Below are 22,842 nucleotides of genomic sequence, written 5' to 3'. Positions count from 1 at the left end.
GGTGATTTGTCATCCAGTTAAAAGCTGTTCATGCTAATTAGTACACTAGTAGAACATACTGTACAGAGATACTAAGGACGGTGACTTGGCATCCAGGAACATAGGGAGGAGTTTTTATCTCTCTCCATTATACTTAGAAAAATTACACTTGCCACTGTACGTTACAAGCTGTTCGTGCTAATTAGTACACTAGTAGAACATACTGTACACAGATACTAAGGACAGTGATTTGTCATCCACGAATTTAGGGAGGAGCTATAATCTCTCTCCATTGTAATCTTTCTAAGTATAATGGAGAGAGATAAAAGCTTCTCCCTAAATTCCTGGGTGCCAAATTACCATCCTTAGTATCTCTGTACTCCATGTTCTATTAGGGTACTAATTAGCACGAACAGCTTGTAACGTACAGTGGCAAGTTTAATCTTTCTATGTATAATGGAGAGAGATAAAAGCTCCTCAGTAAGTTCCTGGATGCCAAATCACCGTACTTAGTATCTCTGTACAGTATGTTCTATTAGGGTACTAATTAGCTGTTTGTGCTAATTAGTACCCTAATAGAAAATACTATGCAGAGATACTAAGGAATTGGCAACCAGGAACTTAGGGAGGAGCTTTGATCTCTCTATATTATACATAGAAAGATTAAAATTGCCACTGTACGTTACAAGCTGTTCGTGCTAATTAGTACACTAGTAGAACATACTGTACAGAGATACTAAGGATGGTGATTTGGCATCTAGTAACTTACTGAGGAGCTTTTATCTCTCCATTATACATAGAAAGATTAATCTTGCCACTGTACTTTACAAGCTGTTCGTGCTAATTAGTACACTAGTAGAACATACTGTACAGAGATACTAAGTACAGTGATTTGGCATCCAGTTAAAAGCTGTTCGTGCTAATTAGTACACTAGTAGAACATACTGTACAGAGATACTAAGGACGGTGACTTGGCATCCAGTAACTTACTGAGGAGCTTTTATCTCTCCATTATACATAGAAAGATTAAACTTGCCACTGTACGTTACAAGCTGTTCGTGCTAATTAGTACACTAGAAGAACATACTGTACACAGATACTAAGGACAGTGATTTGTCTTCCACGAACTTAGGGAGGAGCTATAATCTCTCTACATTGTAATCTTTCTAAGTATAATGGAGAGAGATAAAAGCTGATCCCTAAGTTACTGGGTACCAAATTACCATCCTTAGTATCTCTGTACTCTATGTTTTATTAGGGTACTAATTAGCACGAACAGCTTGTAACGTACAGCGGCAAGTTTAATCTTTCTATGTATAATGGAGAGAGATAAAAGCTCCTCAGTAGGTTCCTGGATGCCAAATCACTGTACTTAGTATCTCTGTACAGTATGTTCTATTAGGGTACTAATTAGCTGTTTGTGCTTGTTCACGGGAACACATTAAAAAAAAAAGGTTGGCACTTCCTTCCCATTGGTGTTGGTTTATGCCTTAGGGGACGCAGACGCTCGCATTTGTAAAGCACGGTATTTTCCACCGCCTCCTGCTAGCCCATCGTCCTTCCCTCCTGGGAGCCTGCACAGATCATGCAGTGGGCAGGGAGGGAATTCAGGTCCTGTGCAATACACAAACGCCGAAGATCTACAGTACTGTTTTGCTCACTCAGAATACACTCATTTCTACTAATTACCGCTGTGTAGATGCATTTAGTGTAAAGAATCGCTCCTGCAGATCTACTCTGATTTATGTGAAACTTGTGTGCATCCTTCCATTGGATGTATTAGAGAGGAAAAAAAACTATTAAAGTGAATGTCACGGGAACACATAAAAAAAAAAAGGTTGGCACTTCCTTCCCATTGGTGTTGGTTTATGCCGTAGGGGACTCAGACGCTCATATAATTGCATTTCAAAGGCACGGTATTTTCCATCGTCTCCCCCTACCCCCATCGCCCTTCCCCCCTGGGAGCCTGCACAGATCATGCAGTAGACAGGGAGGGAATTCAGGTCCTGTGCAATACACAAACGCCGAAGATCTACTGTACTGTTTTGCTCAATTCGTTGCGTCAGAATACACTCATTTCTACTCATTGCCGCTGTGTAGTTGCATTTAGCGTAAAGAAGCGCTCCTGCAGATGTACTCTGATTTATATGTAACTTGTGTGCACCTTTCCATTGACTGTCTTACAATGAAAATAAAATAATACAGTATATTAGTACAATAAAAAAAAAAAAAAAGGCACATCAGGTCTCGAACCCTGGACCCCCAGCGTGGGAGGTGGGAGCCTTCATCACTAGCCCACGACGCCTCATGAGAGATTCCCAATTTCATGTGTAAAAATACAGCAAACAGTGCCCGGCCCCCTTCCCATTGGTGTTGGTTTATGCCTTAGGGGACTCAGACGCTCGCATTTGTAAAGCACGGTATTTTCCACCGCCTCCCGCTAGCCCACTATTCCCATTATGCCTTAGGGAACTCAGACGCTCATGTACTGTACATGTATTTTAAAAGCACAGTGTAGGTCACCATCTTTTTCCACCGCCTCCCGTTACGCCTACAGTATTAACATTACAGTCGTCACTGACCAATTGCCAGAGCTGTAGATCAATCCGCCACTATACTGTACGATCGAAAGTACTGGATTAGTGGAGCATTAGCCACCCAGTGGTGGAGATGTGTAATGCATGCTGAGTATTTAGAATCGCCTCAACGCGCCTGCCTGTGATTAAACTCAGCTATCGCCTTAGCGTGACTAAACGTCCGTCTTGGCGGAGAATCAGTAAAGATAAAGGTGGCTACATCTGTAGCTCTCCTACGGCCCGAGTGTTCAGCAATGGCTTCCTATCCGACTCTTTCCCAATCACAAATGGCACCAGACAAGGCTGCCCCCTCTCTCCCCTGATATTCGTTCTGTCAATTGAACCTCTGGCTATTATAATTCGTGACAATCCCCAATTTCCAGCTTTACAGTTCGGTTCCTCCCGCCACAAATTAAGCCTTTTTGATGATGACGTTCTTCTCTTTATCTCTGACCACTCCACTACTCTCCCTCTTCTGACCTCTATTTTAGATGCCTATAGCTTAGCCTCCTACTATAAATTCAACATTACAAAGACTGACGCCCTGCCCATAAACCTCTATCACGCCCTTTCGACCCTCCAATGCTCCTTTCCTTATAATTGACGGAAAAACACTATAAAATACCTAGGTATCCACATTCCTATCCACACTCCTGATGTCTTCACTTACAATCTCTCCCCTCTATTGGTCACACTAGAGACCCTATCGAAATCCTGGGTGTCATATGAAGTCTCCTGTCTAGGACGTATGGCTGCATTCAAAATGTCTCTCCTGCCCAAACTGATGTACTTGTTCCGCACGATCCCATATAATTTCCCAAAAAAGGCCCTACAGACTTGTTCTTCTATATTGACTAAGTATGTCTGGTCTTTTAAACCGCCTTTACTGGCACACTCTAAACTGATATTGCCAAGAGCTTTAGGAGGCCTATATCTACCCAGCATCTCTCTATACCAAGAGGCTTCCCTACTAGCTTCCCTTAAAAATTATTTTACTACTAAGTCACAGGTATCTTGGGTGGAACTTGAACAAATCCAAGCTCGTTCGGTCCCCCTTGCAGATCTTTTCCGCATCCCTAGGATGCTTCGACCTGTCCTCTCCCACCTACTTCCATCCACGCAAGCCTCGCTTAAAACCTGGGACAAACTACCCGCCGCCCTGTTGTCGCCCATTTGCTGTATCACCCAGGTCTCCATTACCACCCGCACAGCGATGATACCTCATCTAAATCTTTCCAAATGGACACAACTGGGCATATTGTGTCTAGGTGATATATTGGACGGACATTTCATGTTGCCCTTCCCAGGTCTCCAACAGAAATTCTCCCTTCTTGCTCTAGAACTTTTCCACTATTTTCAGGTCGCACACTGGTGGAAATCGATCCCTACCACTTCACTAACTCCAGACCCAACCTCACAATTGCTTTTCTCTCGGCTTTATTTAAGTAAATCCAGGGGCAATATCTCATTCTGGTACAAGCTATTGATTACCCCTATCTCCCCCTCCATTTCTAATGCTCAGTTAAAATGGGAATTGGATCTAGGTAGAACGCTGTCACCGCACGAATGGCGGAATATTTTCCTAACTTCCCATTCCTTGTCCCAATGCCTGAACCACACTCAAATGCATGTTAAATTAATCCACAGGCTATATCTGACCCCCGACCGTTTGCACAGATTTTGGCCTACTTGCAGCAATAAATGTTGGAGACTCTGCGGATCTATAGGACACATTCACCACATATTTTGGTTCTGCCCAGTAATTGCGCAATACTGGTCCGAGGTGTTTGGTTTGATCAATACGGTTCTCGATACTCAACTTACCCCTGATCCAATTGTAGCATTATTTCATATAGTTCCCCCTCTCGTCCCCCCTTCAAATAGATATGTCTTAGGCCACATCTTAATAGCTGCTCGCTCCAATCTTGCTCAGTTATGGAAGCAACCTGCATCCCCTACTCTGCTAAACGTTATTCACAAAACGCACCACCACTACCTCATGGAAACTGAATACATCCCTTCTTCCGGCTCCGCTACCTCCCCCATGGCCCGCTGGTCCCCATGACATGAGTTTGTTAATACCGGAGCAGGATCCCAGTACTTCCACAACCCAACTTACAGTGATCCACCTCATTTTAATCTAATTGAACACCCTGTTAGTGAGTGATGGTCTCGTATGTCGGCTCCCTGAATATCTTCCTTAATATACTTATGTTATTCGCTTTTCTCTTCTTACCCTAAGTGGTCACAAAGTTTTATTTATGTCTTTGTCTCCTCTCTCTTCCTATGCTTCTACATCTACCTATTGGATTATATTGCTCCACACGATATGCCTCTTAATGCATTTTGTCTGATACTCTTACATAACTTTTGTACCAGAGTTTTGATATTTAACCCTTTCCGTATGTCCGCCATCTGAAGCTGTCCCCTTTCTTCTCTTTCCCTACGTACTCTTTTTTTTTCTTATGTCTGCTCTTCATGTTCTCAAAGTGCCTATACCATTGAATTACTGGATGCTCCCCCGTCCCATGTATCCCCCCTCCATCCCCCTCTACATTGTGTTATATTGTACACGCCCCCTTTTTTCTTTTTGTACCCCATAAAATTTGCCTCTTTTCAATAAAAATTATTGATGCTAAAAAAAATAAATGTGTCTGTGAGTAATTAATACACCTGCGCACCTGCTGGTAGGGAGGCCAATCCTGGGCCATTTTTTCAATCCCGGGTATCGGGATTGAAAAATGGTCAATCCCGGGATTCCCGGGATACCCGGGATTGGCTTTCAACTGTTTCCCGCCATCCCCCACGCCCCTCCCCACCTGCCCCGCAGACATTAAAAAAAGTACAAACCTGCACAGCCGGGTAGCTGGTGAGGAGGAGGCGGTGGGGGAGTGCAGGGGAGCCGGTGGTTGAGTGCAGGGAAGCCGGAAGGAGGCGGCGGGTAAGTGCAGGAGGAGCCGGGAGGAGGCGGCGGGTAAGTGTAGGGCGAGCCGGGAGGATGCGGCGGGTGAATACCGCCGTACCTTCCTGCTCTGCGGCTGCTGACAGCGCAGCGTGACCTCACAGGCACAGGTCACGCTGTGCAGGGGGAGCCGAGAGGAGGGAGCCGGGTAGCATTTGAGCGTCCTGAGGACGCTCAACGCTGATCCCTCAATCCCCGGGATTGGAGCCTTTAATCCCGGGATTGAATCCCAGCCATTTTTGGGCCTAAATCCCGGGATCCCGCCGATCCCGATCCCGGGATTGGCCTCCCTACCTGCTGGGTTACCCGCAAAACATGCACTGTGTGGAGTAATGAGGAACGAGTTTGCAGACCTATGCTTTACAGCAGTGGTTCTCAAACTCGGTCCTCAGGACCCCACACAGTGCATGTTTTGGGGGTAACCCAGCAAGTGCACAGGTGCATTAATTACTCACTGACACATTTTAAAAGGTCCACAGGTGGAGCTAATTATGTCACTTGTGATTCTATGAGGAGACCTGCAAAACATGCACTGTGTGGGGTCCTGAGGACTGAGTTTGAGAACCTGTGCTTTACAGTATATCCAAGCATTGTGGCTTCACTACCACATTATCTCAGAGGAAGAACCTTACCAAAGTCTCCATCTGGTACGTCAGGTCTTCTATGTCATTCTGTGTCTTCTGGATTTCCTGCTCAGTCAGGATGGGGTCACCCCTCTTGGGTGTGTAGCACCGACATTTCAGCTACAGTAGAGGAAAAACACAGTTCAGTATAGGCACAGTAATAAGGGGGTTTGTTTATGTTCTCAGATATGCTCTATGTATGAATGTTTATAAACTATTGAAGACTACCTAAGGGATGTATTTACTAAGCCTTGAACGGAGATTAAGTGGACGGAGATAAAGTCCCAGCCAATCAGCTCCTAACTGCCATTTTACCGGCTGTATTTGAAAAATTACAGATAGGAGCTGGTTGGCTGGGACTTTATCTCCGTCCACTTAATCTCCATCCACGGCTTAGTAAATAGACCCCTAAGGATGTTTTCTATTTGACACTTATGCCATCCATCTATAGATGCCTTAGTGGTATGTCCAACTTACCAGCAGGCGCAACCCAGCAAAGCATTTCTGGCCTCGGTGAAGCCTTGCAGGCTTTGGTGAGTCCCCGCCAGGTTGAGGCACGAGGCACAATGCACACGCACAGACAACCATAGCGCATACAAAAAAGTCAGCAACTCACTGCAGAAGTAGCAGACTGATGGCAGCAACACAGCTGAGGAGGGGAACACTGCGGGCAGGGCCGTAGCTATGGGTGTGCAAGCAGTGTCATCGTCTAGCATGCAGGTTCCTGGGAGTGGCTCCATTGCTGCCCCATGGCCCATGCATCTGAGTATCAGGTTACCTAAAATAGTATACAGTATATTTTATATTGCGTATATTTGTATGCACATTTGAAGGTGGAGACTCCTTCAGCCTGGACTGGTAGCCCTCTCACCTGTCCCTGGCTGTTTTGCATTAATGGTAAGACCTTAATAAATGTAGTACAGATGTAGCCATGTTCATTGTTGCGCATCGTGGCAGCTAAGGCACGACCAGTGTGTCTGTGTCTATGGCGCACACGTGCATAAGCATGCACATGCCATAGACTTCTATGGTGCGATCGCCGATTGCACTTAGTTGCAGTATGGCGCGTACGTGCCTTTCCGTAATGCGTATGCCCGTGCATGTGCATCGCAGCAATGATGAACATGGCTACATTTGTATGTCAGTAATGGGGGTGAGTTTGGGGCGTGGGGCCCCCTGGGTTGGTATGTCTGGGCCACTTATGGCATTTTTTGTTGTTATTTATCAATGTAACTGTTTTAGTATATTTACTATTATCTCTCATCAATTTAACACTCTTAACACATAGCAGCTGCTTTTTACTTATCTAAAACTTTACTTGCTTTCTCCCACTGCCTTTGGGCCTGGGGTGACCCCCCGCCCTGGACTTGAACCTTTAAGATGTTAGGGACCTACCTAATGATGAGGTCACCTGGATGTGGTGGGTAAGCTAATACTTTTGGCCAAAATTATGCAAAGATCCTCAATTTGACTCAATGTTAAATTGCTAAATCTATTACAAATATTCTGATCAGTAATGTTTGGAGAGTGCACCTGCATTCTATTTTTCTGTGTGTGGCACTAAAAGTCTGAGCATGGTAGCACCTCTCATTATGTTTAGTTAGGGTGTGTAGTCCAGCCCCCACCCTCTTATATACCTGAAATACTGTAGTATCATGGCACGCACCATGCATCCTGTACAGCCCCACTGTGTTGTGACACTGATTGCAGGACCTTTGCGGACAGGACAATTATGGTAAATAATAGTATTGGTATCACTATGATGCTAAATGAAATATGCCCCCTGGAATGAGTTCCACTGATAAATAGAACCCTTGGACATAAGTGTTTACAAACTCAGATGTACTGTATAATCGCTCACACTGGAGGCTACACTCTGACAGAGAATCTGCACCTAGCACGGAGCTGAGTGCAAGTTTCCATGGTGCGACAGATAGCTGCATCTAAATATGCTCCAAGCTGTATGGTTGCATCTACAGACACTGATGGACGTCACTGTGACCATTGATTCATTTAAAAAATGCTAATAGAATATTGCTATCACTCTACTGGCTGATAAGACACTGCACATGTGCAGCTGTAAGGAAAGGGAGGAGCCTGGAAGCTGCTGGGGAGGGATCAGAAGATCCCTCTCCGGTGATGTTCTCACCTTAGGCACCAAGCGGGTAATGCAATCCAAATATGGCATTCTCTATTGTGGCTAGGCTTTTTGGCACTTGGCAGATTGAGCTACATAGCCACTTCCATAGAGGTTTATGGGAACAGTGGTGTTCAATGGTTCCTTAACTAAAGTATTATTATTTATTACCAGTTATTTATATAGCGCACACATATTCCGCAGCGCTTTACAGAGAATTGGCCATTCACATCAATCCCTGACCCAGTGGAGCTTACAATCTATATTCCTGACCACATGCAGGGACGGATCTAGACTTTTCTTTTAGGGGGGGCGGTTTACTGTTTAATCTTGACTCCTCCCCTCTCCAGTCCCAACTCCTCCCATCCTCCTCTCTCAATTCTGACTGAACTTTTTGAGTGAGACTGAGATAGAGCTTTGTGATTGTTCTATGTACATGTGACTGTGCTGAGGGGTAATTGTATTTATTAGCCCTAGTACCCACATACTAGCAAGTGAAGGGAAAATGCTCTGTAACCCTTGCTCTCCTGACTCCTCTGTGCTGCTGTGGTATGGGCTGCAGCACATTGTTCTGCCTCAGGCTCTCTTCTGGTCAAAAGTGGGCGTGGCTATGACTGTGTTAGGTCGCCCCCTTCGCCCCCCCAAAATCCGGCCCTGACCACATGTACATGCACACACCCTAGGATTAATTTTGTTGGGAGCCAATTAACCTATCAGTATATTTTTGGATTGTGGGAGGAAACCAGAGCACCCGGAAGAAACCCACGCAAGTACGGGGAGTATATACAAACTCCACACAGTTAGGGCCATGGTGGGAATCAAACCCATGACCTCAGTGCTGTGAGGCAGTAATGCTAACCATTACACCATCCGTACTGCCCAGTAGGAGATATCATAGATATCTGCCCCACCTGCAGTGCAACATGGTTTTGCCCGATTGCTAACTTTTTCGGTTTGCTAACAACTCTGAATAACCCCCACAGTGCCTGGATATTATAGGTTAATAAGATGCTGTTCCCTTGTGATTTTTAGTGATAAATAATATGCACCTAAAATAAACCAGACAAACAAGTTTATAGGCTTCTTGTCTCAAAGATACAGTAAATAGTTCTATGTACTGAGTTCATACAGGGCAATATTAGAACAAAATGAACTTTACCGATAACTTGTGGACGCAGCCCGATTCAGCCAAACTATTTTAAGGAACATAATGGTAAAGAAATCCGGAGCATGCATTGTTAATGTAGTGACTCTGTGGTAGAAACTATCAGTAAAATGAAACAAATTGCTGTTGGTAAGGCATTCGTCACAGTCTAGTTACTCGTCAGGCACTGCGGTAGGTTCCAATTTGTCAGACTACATCAGGAGAACAGGAGACTGCTGAGGCCCGGCATGTTCATTTGCTAATCATCAGTAAACGTCGGGTGTCTCCTAGTTATGCCCCTTTTACAGAATGTAGTGGAGCATACTGTTTTTGGTACACAAAGTCTACAAACCGTAGCGTAAGTCACAGACATACTGTGTTTCACGCAGAGAGGGCATTTACCACGGATTGTTGCCCCGGAGGGTGCAAACAGAAATTTATGTTAAGTGTGCGCACCGTAATTGTATAACTTTGTGCACTTAACCCGGAATCTATGCCTTGCCATCAGGGCTGGATTAATCCAACTCTCTCTGCGCATGTTATATCTGCCCCCCCCCCCCCCCCCGCACTGCACATGGTTTTGCCCGCTACTGTGCTTTGTTTGGTTTGCCGACAAACCTGAATAACCTCCACAGTCTTGGTGGGGGGAGGGGCACTTTTCACTACTAAATTCTGATTGGATAACGATGTCATTATGGCATGGAGGAGCTACGGTAATTAACATTGCAAAATAAAAACTTGGAGTCACCTCAAAATATAGACTGTTGGCATCTGATGTAAGCAGGGCCGGCACAACCATTAGGTGAATGGTGTGTCACGCACAATACAGTGGGGAGACTTTTATTTCTAGCATTTTATAACTTGCTCATTATACACAAAATGGAATCTGGATTTTGAGCTAATAACAAAAAAAATGTGTAATTCCATATCTCTCATACAATAATGAACATCAGATACTGTATAATGATTCTTACGTGGGGAACAGGAGTGACAAGTGTCCACGAATCTTCTGGTTGAACGAAGGAGGCCTCGTTTTCTAAAGAACAAAACATATATATATATATATTGCCATCCTCATCATCATAATATATTAATATATTAACAACTTAATATAATATTATGTACAGGTGAAACTCAGAAAATTAGAATACCGTGCAAAAGTTAATTTATTTCAGTAATTCAACTAAAAAGGTGAAACTGATATATTATATAGACTCATTACACGCAAAGTGAGATATTTCAATCCTTTATTTGTTATAATTTTGATGATTGTGGTTTATAGCTTAAGAAAACCCCAAATCCAAAATCTCAGAAAATTAGAATATTACATAAAATCAATAAAAAAAGGATTTTAAATACAGAAATATCGGCCCCCTGAAAAGTATAATCATGCATTGGTACTTGGTTTGGGCACCATTTGCATGAATTACTGCCTCAAAGTGGCGTGGCAGCCTGTGGCACTGCTGAGGTGTTATGGAAGACCAGGATGTTTCAATCACGGCCGTTCAGGTCTTCTGCACTGAACAAAAAATGGATTAGAGAAAAACCCTGCGCCCTAGGAGCAGCTATAGTAAGTGTGGACTAGAGATGAGCGGGTTCGGTTCCTCGGAATCCGAACCCGCCCGAACTTCAGCTTTTTTTACACGGATCCGAGCGACTCGGATCTTCCCGCCTTGCTCGGTTAACCCGAGCGCGCCCGAACGTCATCATGACGCTGTCGGATTCTCGCGAGGCTCGGATTCTATCGCGAGACTCGGATTCTATATAAGGAGCCGCGCGTCGCCGCCATTTTCACACGTGCATTGAGATTGATAGGGAGAGGACGTGGCTGGCGTCCTCTCCATTTAGATTAGAAGAGAGAGAGTGAGATTGAGACAGAGACACTTGATTTACTGGAGCTTAGGAGTACTAGAGAGAGAGTGCAGAGTTTACTAGTGACTGACCACTGACCAGTGACCACCAGTGCAGTTTTATTTAATATAATCCGTTCTCTGCCTGAAAAAAACGATACACAGTGACTCAGTCACATACCATATCTGTGCTCAGCCCAGTGTGCTGCATCATCTATGTATAATATCTGACTGTGCTCACACAGCTTAGTTGTGGGGGAGACTGGGGAGCAGTTATAGGTTATAGCAGGAGCCAGGAGTACATACATATTATTAAAATTAAACAGTGCACACTTTTGCTGCAGGAGTGCCACTGCCAGTGTGACTGACCAGTGACCTGACCACACTGACCACCAGTATAGTATACTATATTGTGATTGCCTGAAAAAGTTAAACACTCGTCGTGTGACTTGTGTGGTGTTTTTTTATTCTATAAAAAACTCATTCTGCTGACAGACAGTGTCCAGCAGGTCCGTCATTATATAATATATACCTGTCCGGCTGCAGTAGTGATATATATATATTTTTTATATCATTATTTATCATCCAGTCGCAGCAGACACAGTACGGTAGTTCACGGCTGTAGCTACCTCTGTGTCGGCACTCGGCAGTCCGTCCATAATTGTATACCACCTACCCGTGGTTTTTTTTTCTTTCTTCTTTATACATACTACATCTCATTATCATCCAGTCTATATTAGCAGCAGACACAGTACAGTACGGTAGTCCACGGCTGTAGCTACCTCTGTGTCGGCACTCGGCAGTCCATCAATAATTGTATACCACCTACCCGTGGTTTTTCTTTCTTTCTTCTTTATACATACTACATCTCATTAACATCCAGTCTATATTAGCAGCAGACACAGTACAGTACGGTAGTCCACGTCTGTAGCTACCTCTGTGTCGGCACTCGGCAGTCCATCCATAATTGTATACCACCTACCCGTGGTTTTTTTTTCTTTCTTCTTTATACATACTACATCTCATTATCAACCAGTCTATATTAGCAGCAGACACAGTACAGTACGGTAGTCCACGGCTGTAGCTACCTCTGTCGGCACTCGGCAGTCCGTCCATAATTGTATACCACCTACCCGTGGTTTTTTTTTTCTTTCTTCTTTATACATACTACATCTCATTATCATCCAGTCTATATTAGCAGCAGACACAGTACAGTACGGTAGTCCACGGCTGTAGCTACCTCTGTGTCGGCACTCGGCAGTCCATCCATAATTGTATACCACCCACCCGTGGTTTTTTTTTCTTTCTTCTTTATACATACTACATCTCATTATCAACCAGTCTATATTAGCAGCAGACACAGTACAGTACGGTAGTCCACGGCTGTAGCTACCTCTGTGTCGGCACTCGGCAGTCCATCCATAATTGTATACCACCTACCCGTGGTTTTTTTTTCTTTCTTCTTTATACATACTACATCTCATTATCAACCAGTCTATATTAGCAGCAGACACAGTACAGTACGGTAGTCCACGGCTGTAGCTACCTCTGTGTCGGCACTCGGCAGTCCGTCCATAATTGTATACCACCTACCCGTGGTTTTTTTTTCTTTCTTCTTTATACATACTACATCTCATTATCATCCAGTCTATATTAGCAGTAGACACAGTACAGTACGGTAGTCCACGGCTGTAGCTACCTCTGTGTCGGCACTCGGCAGTCCATCCATAATTGTATACCACCTACCCGTGGTTTTTTTTTCTTTCTTCTTTATACATACTACATCTCATTATCAACCAGTCTATATTAGCAGCAGACACAGTACAGTACGGTAGTCCACGGCTGTAGCTACCTCTGTGTCGGCACTCGGCAGTCCGTCCATAATTGTATACCACCTACCCGTGGTTTTTTTTTCTTTCTTCTTTATACATACTACATCTCATTATCAACCAGTCTATATTAGCAGCAGACACAGTACAGTACGGTAGTCCACGGCTGTAGCTACCTCTGTGTCGGCACTCGGCAGTCCATCCATAATTGTATACTAGTATCCATCCATCTCCATTGTTTACCTGAGGTGCCTTTTAGTTGTGCCTATTAAAATATGGAGAACAAAAATGTTGAGGTTCCAAAATTAGGGAAAGATCAAGATCCACTTCCACCTCGTGCTGAAGCTGCTGCCACTAGTCATGGCCGAGACGATGAAATGCCAGCAACGTCGTCTGCCAAGGCCGATGCCCAATGTCATAGTACAGAGCATGTCAAATCCAAAACACCAAATATCAGTAAAAAAAGGACTCCAAAACCTAAAATAAAATTGTCGGAGGAGAAGCGTAAACTTGCCAATATGCCATTTACCACACGGAGTGGCAAGGAACGGCTGAGGCCCTGGCCTATGTTCATGGCTAGTGGTTCAGCTTCACATGAGGATGGAAGCACTCAGCCTCTCGCTAGAAAACTGAAAAGACTCAAGCTGGCAAAAGCACCGCAAAGAACTGTGCGTTCTTCGAAATCCCAAATCCACAAGGAGAGTCCAATTGTGTCGGTTGCGATGCCTGACCTTCCCAACACTGGACGTGAAGAGCATGTGCCTTCCACCATTTGCACGCCCCCTGCAAGTGCTGGAAGGAGCACCCGCAGTCCAGTTCCTGATAGTCAGATTGAAGATGTCAGTGTTGAAGTACACCAGGATGAGGAGGATATGGGTGTTGCTGGCGCTGGGGAGGAAATTGACAAGGAGGATTCTGATGGTGAGGTGGTTTGTTTAAGTCAGGCACCCGGGGAGACACCTGTTGTCCGTGGGAGGAATATGGCCGTTGACATGCCTGGTGAAAATACCAAAAAAATCAGCTCTTCGGTGTGGAAGTATTTCACCAGAAATGCGGACAACATTTGTCAAGCCGTGTGTTCCCTTTGTCAAGCTGTAATAAGTAGGGGTAAGGACGTTAACCACCTCGGAACATCCTCCCTTATACGTCACCTGCAGCGCATTCATAATAAGTCAGTGACAAGTTCAAAAACTTTGGCCGACAGCGGAAGCAGTCCACTGACCAGTAAATCCCTTCCTCTTGTAACCAAGCTCACGCAAACCACCCCACCAACTCCCTGCAGTGCCACTCCTAGATGGGCCCGGTGTTTGTGTCGGCCACTAGGGTCGCTTATCTTACTCACACAGTCAGCTACCTCATTGCGCCTCTTTTTTTCTTTGCGTCATGTGCTGTTTGGGGAGGGTTTTTTGGAAGGGACATCCTGCGTGACACTGCAGTGCCACTCCTAGATGGGCCCGGTGTTTGTGTCGGCCACTAGGGTCGCTTATCTTACTCACACAGTCAGCTACCTCATTGCGCCTCTTTTTTTCTTTGCGTCATGTGCTGTTTGGGGAGGGTTTTTTGGAAGGGACATCCTGCGTGACACTGCAGTGCCACTCCTAGATGGGCCCGGTGTTTGTGTCGGCCACTAGGGTCGCTTATCTTACTCACACAGTCAGCTACCTCATTGCACCTCTTTTTTTCTTTGCGTCATGTGCTGTTTGGGGAGGGTTTTTTGGAAGGGACATCCTGCGTGACACTGCAGTGCCACTCCTAGATGGGCCCGGTGTTTGTGTCGGCCACTAGGGTCGCTTATCTTACTCACACAGCGACCTCGGTGCAAATTTTAGGACTAAAAATAATATTGTGAGGTGTGAGGTATTCAGAATAGACTGAAAATGAGTGGAAATTATGGTTTTTGAGGTTAATAATACTTTGGGATCAAAATGACCCCCAAATTCTATGATTTAAGCTGTTTTTTAGGGTTTTTTGAAAAAAACACCCGAATCCAAAACACACCCGAATCCGACAAAAAAAATTCGGTGAGGTTTTGCCAAAACGCGGTCGAACCCAAAACACGGCCGCGGAACCGAACACAAAACCAAAACACAAAACCCGAAAAATTTCCGGCGCTCATCTCTAGTGTGGACAAGAGTATATCACCAATTACACTCCAGGGGATTAGACATGCAAAAAAGATTTTTAGTACACACTTTCAGTAGCGCTCCATACATCAACAATGCCGTAAATAATACCAATAATAAGTTCTCATATGATTCCGGGTGGTTTTCCTGAAGCTTTCTACCGAGGAAAGATTCTCCAGCCGTCTCCGTAGGTTCAAATCATGAGAGAGGATGAGAAGAAAAGAAAGGAAGATCTCAGTTCCTATATCATAGTCCGATTGGATATATAAATCATAGAGAGAATCCTCAATCTTCCTCCATATGGGTGGTGCTCGTTTCTTAAAGTTCTTATGGGGTCACCCTTGTGGTAAACAGTCAACTGTGTGCTCACAATGTTCTTACATAAAGCCCTAGAGAAAATTCTCATAAAGGTTTCTTTTCCCGTCACTATTATCAGTACAAGAACATACACCATGTATGTTACCACCTATGGGTCGTTCAGTGTGAGGAGGAAGTAAACAACCGTGAGCTGCAATTTTTCACAGATGCATCAGGTTCGTTAGGTTTTGGGGCATATTTTGAAGGTGAATGGTGTGCGGAAGCTTGGCCTGAGGAATGGCGTACAAACAGGCTTAATGATGCTCCATTCCGGAAATCACGAGGAGAGATCTGAAGGAACCTGGGAGGATCGGTGAAAGATACCTTGATGTGTTTATCTACACTTCCCCTGATGTAAGCACACATGTGAGCATCTCCCCGTTTCTTGTACTGATAATAGTGACGGGAAAAGAAACCTTTATGAGAATTTTCTCTAGGGCTTTATGTAAGAACATTGTGAGCACACAGTTGACTGTTTACCACAAGGGTGACCCCATAAGAACTTTAAGAAACGAGCACCACCCATATGGAGGAAGATTGAGGATTCTCTCTATGATTTATATATCCAACCGGGCTATGATATAGGAACTGAGATCTTCCTTTCTTTTCTTCTCATCCTCTCTCATGATTTGAACCTACGGAGACGGCTGGAGAATCTTCCCTCGGTAGAAAGCTTCAGGAAAACCACCCGGAATCATATGAGAACTTATTATTGGTATTATTTACGGTATTGTTGATGTATGGAGCGCTACTGAAAGTGTGTACTAAAAATCTTTTTTGCAGGTCTTCTGCACTGTTCGGGTGGGTAGGGGGGGGGGGGCTTTGTATGATTGAATTAGGTCAAGAACATATAATGAACACTTATATATATATTTTTTATTTTTTTATTTATTTTTTTATTTATTTTTTACAACCATCACCATTGGACCATCAGAACATTGCTAACATCCTGACTTTAAATTTCCCAGCGGCTGCTCATCTGAGCAGCCATAAGGTGCAAATTTGGGGGGCTGAGGGGGATTTAATTTACAATTCCCAGGCGTCTTCTCATCTGTGCAGCTGCCAAGTGGGGGGTCCTGCTGTGCTGACCAATCAGCAGTGACATGCAGCCCGGAAGACACTGGGGCAGAGTGCAGGGATGCAGAGGGGCTGAGGGGGGGTCCCTCTGTCATTGGCGGCTGCAGAAAGATTATCTTTCGCCAGCCCTTTACTCTGCGTTTCTAGCTGGTCACATTGGCCCTCATTCCGAGTTGTTCGCTCGTTAGCTGCTTTTAGCAGCTTTGCACACGCTAAGCCGCCGCCTACTGGGAGTGAATCTTAGCTTAGCAAAATTGCGAACGAAAGATTCTCAAAATTGCGAATAGAAATGCGGTGTCTGGAGGGAGGAGATGAAGCGTTTCGAGATCCGGCCGGACATGGCTCTTAAAGTCTACTCGCACAACGTTAAAGGTTTGAATAGCCCCCATAAACGCACCAAACTATTTCTCTCCCTTAAGCAGGCCAAGGGAGATTTAGTCTTCCTTCAGGAAACACATTTTAAGAAATCCCTACACCCCGACCTAAAATCCAAAGCTTACCCACTTACGTTTCACGCATGCGATGCCACACATAAGAAGAGGGGGGTTTCCATCTTGATAGCTGCCCACCTCACGTTCGAGCTGCTGGACAGTCATGCAGATAAAGCAGGTAGATGGCTTATCCTAGTGGGGAAACTGAATGATAGCCTATGCACCCTAATTAACATATACGCACCAAATCAAAACCAAGCTACATTTTTCGGGAGAATCAGCGCGCAGCTAACTAGTCTCGGCCGAGGAGAAGTCATCATGGCTGGGGATTTCAATGAGGTGCTAGATGCCTCTCTAGATAGATCATCCCCTCCACGTCCTAGGTCCCCTCACCACCCCCGCCCGACGCTGGCATCCCTTGCCTTGCTAGACCTTTTAAAAACCCACTTGCTATTCGATTCCTTTAGGATATCTGAACCATTGACTAGAGACTACACCTTCTATTCCCCGGTACACAAAACCTACTCTAGAATAGACATGATCCTACTCAGCCGGGATATATCCCCAAAACTGAAATCCGCTGGTATTCTCCCTATGGTATGGTCGGACCATTGCCCGATCACTGCCGAACTCCAATCCATCACCCCACGACCTCCCCCCGTGTCCTGGCGTCTGAACGACTCCGTCTTACATAACCACGAAGTCACCTCTCAAATTAAGGACTGCCTGACCGAATACTTCCTTCTCAACGATGTCCCGGAGATACCCCCGACTACTCTGTGGGAAGCACACAAAGCTGTCCTACGAGGCCATCTAATAAGCCAGACGGCTAGGTTTAAAAAATCCCAGAAGCTCAGCTTCCTCTGCCTCTCCACGAAACTCCAGACCCTTGAACGTCAGCATAAACTGTCCCCCACCATATCTAACCTAGAGCCCCTGCTAGAGGCTAGGAACGCAATGTCACTATCTCTGTCGGAACGCACGGCGAAGACTCTCCAGAGGCTTAACCAGACCTTCTACGAGAAAGGCGACAAAGCCGACAGAATCCTGGCATCTCGCCTCAGAGCACAAAGATCTCGTAACAATATCTTAGCGGTAAAGACCGACTCTGGCGTACTTACATATGACCCAGGGGGTATAAACAGGGAGTTTCGAGACTATTACACCAAGCTATATAACTTAAACCCCAAGGCCCCAAGCCCCAACCCTCCTGATGTATTAATCTCAGAATTTCTCCGACGAGCTGACCTCCCCCAACTATCTGTCACTGATGCGGCAGATTTGAACAGAGATATCACGGAGGAGGAAATAACAGCCGTCCTGAGAAACCTTAAATCTTCTAAAGCCCCAGGCCCTGACGGCTTTACGGCCTCATATTACAAAAAATTTGCCCCCTTGTTGGTCCCCCATCTACGGGTACTGTTTAACGCAGTCCTACAGGGAGCCCCACTACCAAGTACCATGCTGGAGGCCAGAGTAATAGTTATACATAAGGAGGGCAGGGACCCACGAAATTGCGCTAGCTATCGCCCCATATCCCTACTGAATATTGATATTAAAATATATGCAAAGATCCTGGCCACCCGCCTCAACGGTGTGTTACCTGAACTGATACACTATGATCAAGTGGGATTTATACCAGGACGCCAGGCCAGAGACAACACTAGAAAAGCGATCGACACTATCCACCTATTGAATATCAGGCAAACCCCATCTATTATCCTTTCCCTTGACGCTGAGAAGGCGTTCGATCGTATCTCTTGGCCGTTCTTACTGCAGACTCTTCAGGCGTTTGGGATATCGGCGAAATTTCTGACTGGGGTCTCAGCACTCTATTCCTCTCCGATAGCAAAAGTCCTTACCAACGGGATACTGTCCCCCCCCTTCCCATTGACTAATGGAACTAGACAGGGTTGTCCTCTTTCGCCCCTGGTGTTTGCCATGGTCATTGAGCCACTAGCAGCTATGACAAGGAAGTCAGACAGTGTTCGGGGAGTGCAGATGGGCTCACAGGAGTCCAAAATCTCCCTCTTTGCCGACGATGTCCTCCTATCTCTAACCCAGCCGCAGTCTTCCCTACCCGCCCTATACAGGATTATAGAGGAATATGGTTCACTCTCGGGATATAAAATAAACTACTCTAAATCAGAAGCCATGCTGCTCCATGTCCCTGGAGACCTTAGGCGCTCTCTACAGTCCTCCTTTGACTTACGTTGGCAAACTAATAAGATCAAATACCTAGGAGTCTATATTACCTCCCACTATAATTCCTTATACTCTGAAAATTTTCCACGGATACTGAGCAAGATCAAATCAGATTTGATAAGATGGAGGACGCACATCATATCCTGGCTGGGTAGGATAATTGCCCTTAAAATGACAGTTATGCCACAACTTTTATATCTTTTTCAGACCCTGCCTGTGAGGGTCCCGGAGAAGGTCCTCAGGGATGCCCAGGCCTCATTTGTGAAGTTTGTTTGGAACGACAAACCCCCTCGGATTGCCTTTAATGTACTTCGACTTCCCCGCACTGCGGGTGGCCGAGGATTCCCCGATATCAAACTCTACTACCTGGCTAGCCATCTCAGTCAAATGGTGGCTTCATTTGCACCCCATGGCTGTATCGCCTGGGTTGACCTCGCCGCACTATCTATGGGAATCCGTTCACTGGCTTCGCTATGGGGCCTGGGCAAACCACACCGACTGGCCCTTAGAGACATATCACCTTCCCTTAAATTTCACCTATCTACTTGGCACAAGTCTATTACGAAATACTGCTTATCCTCCCCACACTCCCCTCTTACACCCCTCTGGGACAACCCAGACTTTCCCGCCGGGATCCCTCCCCGCAAATTTACATCCTGGTTTAATGCCCGGATCCTTGTGGTCCACGACTTATCCCTTCAAGGCCAATGGATGTCAATAGATGTCATTAAGTCCAAATTCCCCTCACTGTCCCCTCCCTTCTTTGAATATTTCCAACTCCGTCATTTCCTTCTATCCCTACCACAGGTCGACGCCCAGCGGGACCTTACACCCTTTGAGTCTTTATGTCTTGCAAAACCCATAAGCAGAGGCCTAATCTCGAAAATATATACCCTGTTGGTTGAGACCTCCTCCGGGCTGCAGACCCGCCACGAACGGGAGTGGGAGAGGGACTTGGGCCCCCCCCCCGACGAATCCTGTTGGGAGGAAGTTCGGGAGGGCATTGCTAAAAGCTCAATCTCGACCCGACTTAAGGAGACTTCCTATAAATTATATTACAGGTGGTATTATACCCCTGACAAACTATCGCGGATGTTTCCTTCTGCCACCCCGGTGTGTTGGCGGGGATGCGGCCAACTGGGTACTCTCCTCCATATTTGGTGGACCTGCCCACGTATCGTTAACTACTGGAGGAGAGTGCTCGACATATTAAACTCCCTAGCAGGGCTTAAGCTTACATTAGACCCATGGATGTTTCTTCTGGCCCGGCCACACCCAGACCTTGACCCCCTACTGAATAAACTATTTTCCCATATACTAGTAGCGGCTAAATCCTTGATTGCTAAAAACTGGAAAACCGCCGCTCCGCCCACGATCCCTGCCCTGAACAACCATATTTGGTTTGTAGCCAACATGGAAAAAATCACCTATTACCTGCATGACTGCCCCCACAAATTTGAATTAGTCTGGGGTCCTTGGCTAAATACGCGGTCCCCCTCAACTTAGGATTCAATCCTGGCCTTTAGTCCCATCTCATTGTCCCCCGAGTGGGTCGCACCCGGGTCCTCCCTCCGGACGCCGCCTTGAAATTTTGGGACCTGACCATCTCTGCACTGCTTCATGTTATACATGTATGCCCATTGTATGTGTAATGTTTATAGTGTCTATAATTAATGCAGACAACCCTGATATTGTACTCCCACTGTCGTTTAGAACGGATTTGTTGTCCCCTCTCTCCCCTTTTTCTTTCTTTCTTTTCTCTCTCTCTGTCCCCCCTCCCTCCCTCCACGTTACCTCCTAATGTTCCCATTTCCCCCATGATGCGCTCCTGTTTCGAGGAGATATTTTGCTTATCTGTTAATTATATACAAAATAATTGGAAAACTGACGCCTTGAAGACTGTTATGTACATTTTATTATGCCATTGCTTATTGTACCACATGTTGTTGACCTTTCAGTCTCTCTTGGTGTGAATAAAGAAAATTGTTAAAAAAAAAAATTGCGAATAGAAATTTCTTTGCAGTTTCTGAGTAGCTCGGGACTTACTCTGCCACTGCGATCAGTTCAGTGCTTGTCGTTCCTGGTTTGACGTCACAAACACACCCAGCGTTCGGCCAGACACTCCCCTGTTTCTCCAGCCACTCCCGCGTTTTTTCCAGAAACGGCAGCGTTTTTTCACACACTCCCATAAAACGGCCAGTTTCCGCCCAGAAACACCCACTTCCTGTCAATCACATTACGATCACCAGAACGAAGAAAAAACCTCGTAATGCCGTGAGTAAAATACCAAACTTCTTAGCAAATTTACTTGGCGCAGTCGCAGTGCAAACATTGCGCATGCGCAATTAGCGGAAAATTGCTGCGATGCGAAGAAAATTACTGAGCGAACAACTCGGAATGACCACCATTGTTTGCAACCAGGTCTGATAAAGCACCGAAGCAACCAAGCCAGGTGAGTGGTTGATACATATAGTTGAACAGTAATTACACTGATCAACACTCATTTTATTAGAAATCACATTAGAGCTATTTTGGGGTAACTTTGCGTTGCTGATTCCAAATCGGACATCAGATTTGCTAGATTGACTCTAATTTTTGAAATACAAGGATGAGAAACAAGAAAAACATTTCTGATGTTGACATTTCAAGCCATGTTGATATGACAAATGTTGATATTGTCACTGTCGACTTAGTGGTTGCATACCGCCATATGCAATAATATATAATATACTTAAAACTAAGCTCTTGCTTTATATTTGCAATTGCTTATGGTGCAGCTGATGCTGAGTTTAAACTACGCTTGTTTGCAGAGCATGTTCTCGCCTTGGGCGTGATCCAGAACTGAGCGTACACAAGTAGAGATGACGCAGGGTCATGCGCAAACCAAGTGCACCACCACTTGTGACTGAGACGACGTAACTAGGCTGAAACAGGGTGTTCCCACACAAATTTTAGTGACAGTGAATCCACACAACTGCTGGTACAGTAGGTAGAAACGCAAATACACTCATTTCCAGGCTGATTATTTGCACTCTCTGGTGACTGATGATGGCAAAGATAAGTAGAAATCTACACCCGTATACATAACTTGGGAGCCTACACGGCCGATCAGGCCCGGCATGCATTGCAGAGTTATTGTAGTCTAACAAGACCCAAACCTAAATAAACCTGGGTTTGAAGATCTCTTTATTAAAATAACTTGTTTCCATCTAACAAGGAATTTCATGCTGAACGGCCTTCATTTGTGAGTACTACCATGACGCGAAAGCCATTGGCGCACCACAGCAAGGAGAGAGTTACACCGCAGAGCAGTGAGTACATCTGAGTAAAAATAGTGAAACACTGTGGGAGAAAAATAATTTAACTTACTGCTCCGTGGAGGTTGCGGCCTTGTTTCATTAAGGGTTTCAGTCTGCAAAAAAAGGAAAAATCAGAAAACAGCTCACACAGCAGGTTCCAGGTAATTTCCTGCATTATGTGGACATTTTAGTGAGGTAACACGCAGAGTTCTCCCTCTTGGAGACATCTCTGAGCCTTTTAGAGAACAAT

General features: G+C 45.3%; 1 protein-coding gene across 2 annotated transcripts in view; it reads right to left on the bottom strand.

The window, feature by feature from the left end:
* Positions 1-22,842, bottom strand: part of LOC134944515 (uncharacterized) — a 463,054-nt gene that overhangs the window by 71,480 nt on the left and 368,732 nt on the right. For both annotated transcript variants that reach the window (XM_063933135.1, XM_063933136.1), the window contains exons 9-11: positions 22,663-22,705; positions 10,396-10,457; positions 6,150-6,260 (exon numbers count right to left, since the gene is read on the bottom strand). In XM_063933135.1, coding sequence (XP_063789205.1) covers positions 6,150-6,260; positions 10,396-10,457; positions 22,663-22,705 — 216 coding nt within the window. The remainder of the gene's footprint in view (positions 1-6,149; positions 6,261-10,395; positions 10,458-22,662; positions 22,706-22,842) is intronic.

This window comes from Pseudophryne corroboree, chromosome 7 (genome assembly GCF_028390025.1).
Source record: "Pseudophryne corroboree isolate aPseCor3 chromosome 7, aPseCor3.hap2, whole genome shotgun sequence".
In the NCBI taxonomy this organism is placed as follows: Eukaryota; Metazoa; Chordata; class Amphibia; order Anura; family Myobatrachidae; genus Pseudophryne; species Pseudophryne corroboree.
Note: the sequence above shows the minus strand (reverse complement) of the source record. Positions and strands in the feature narration are given on the sequence as shown.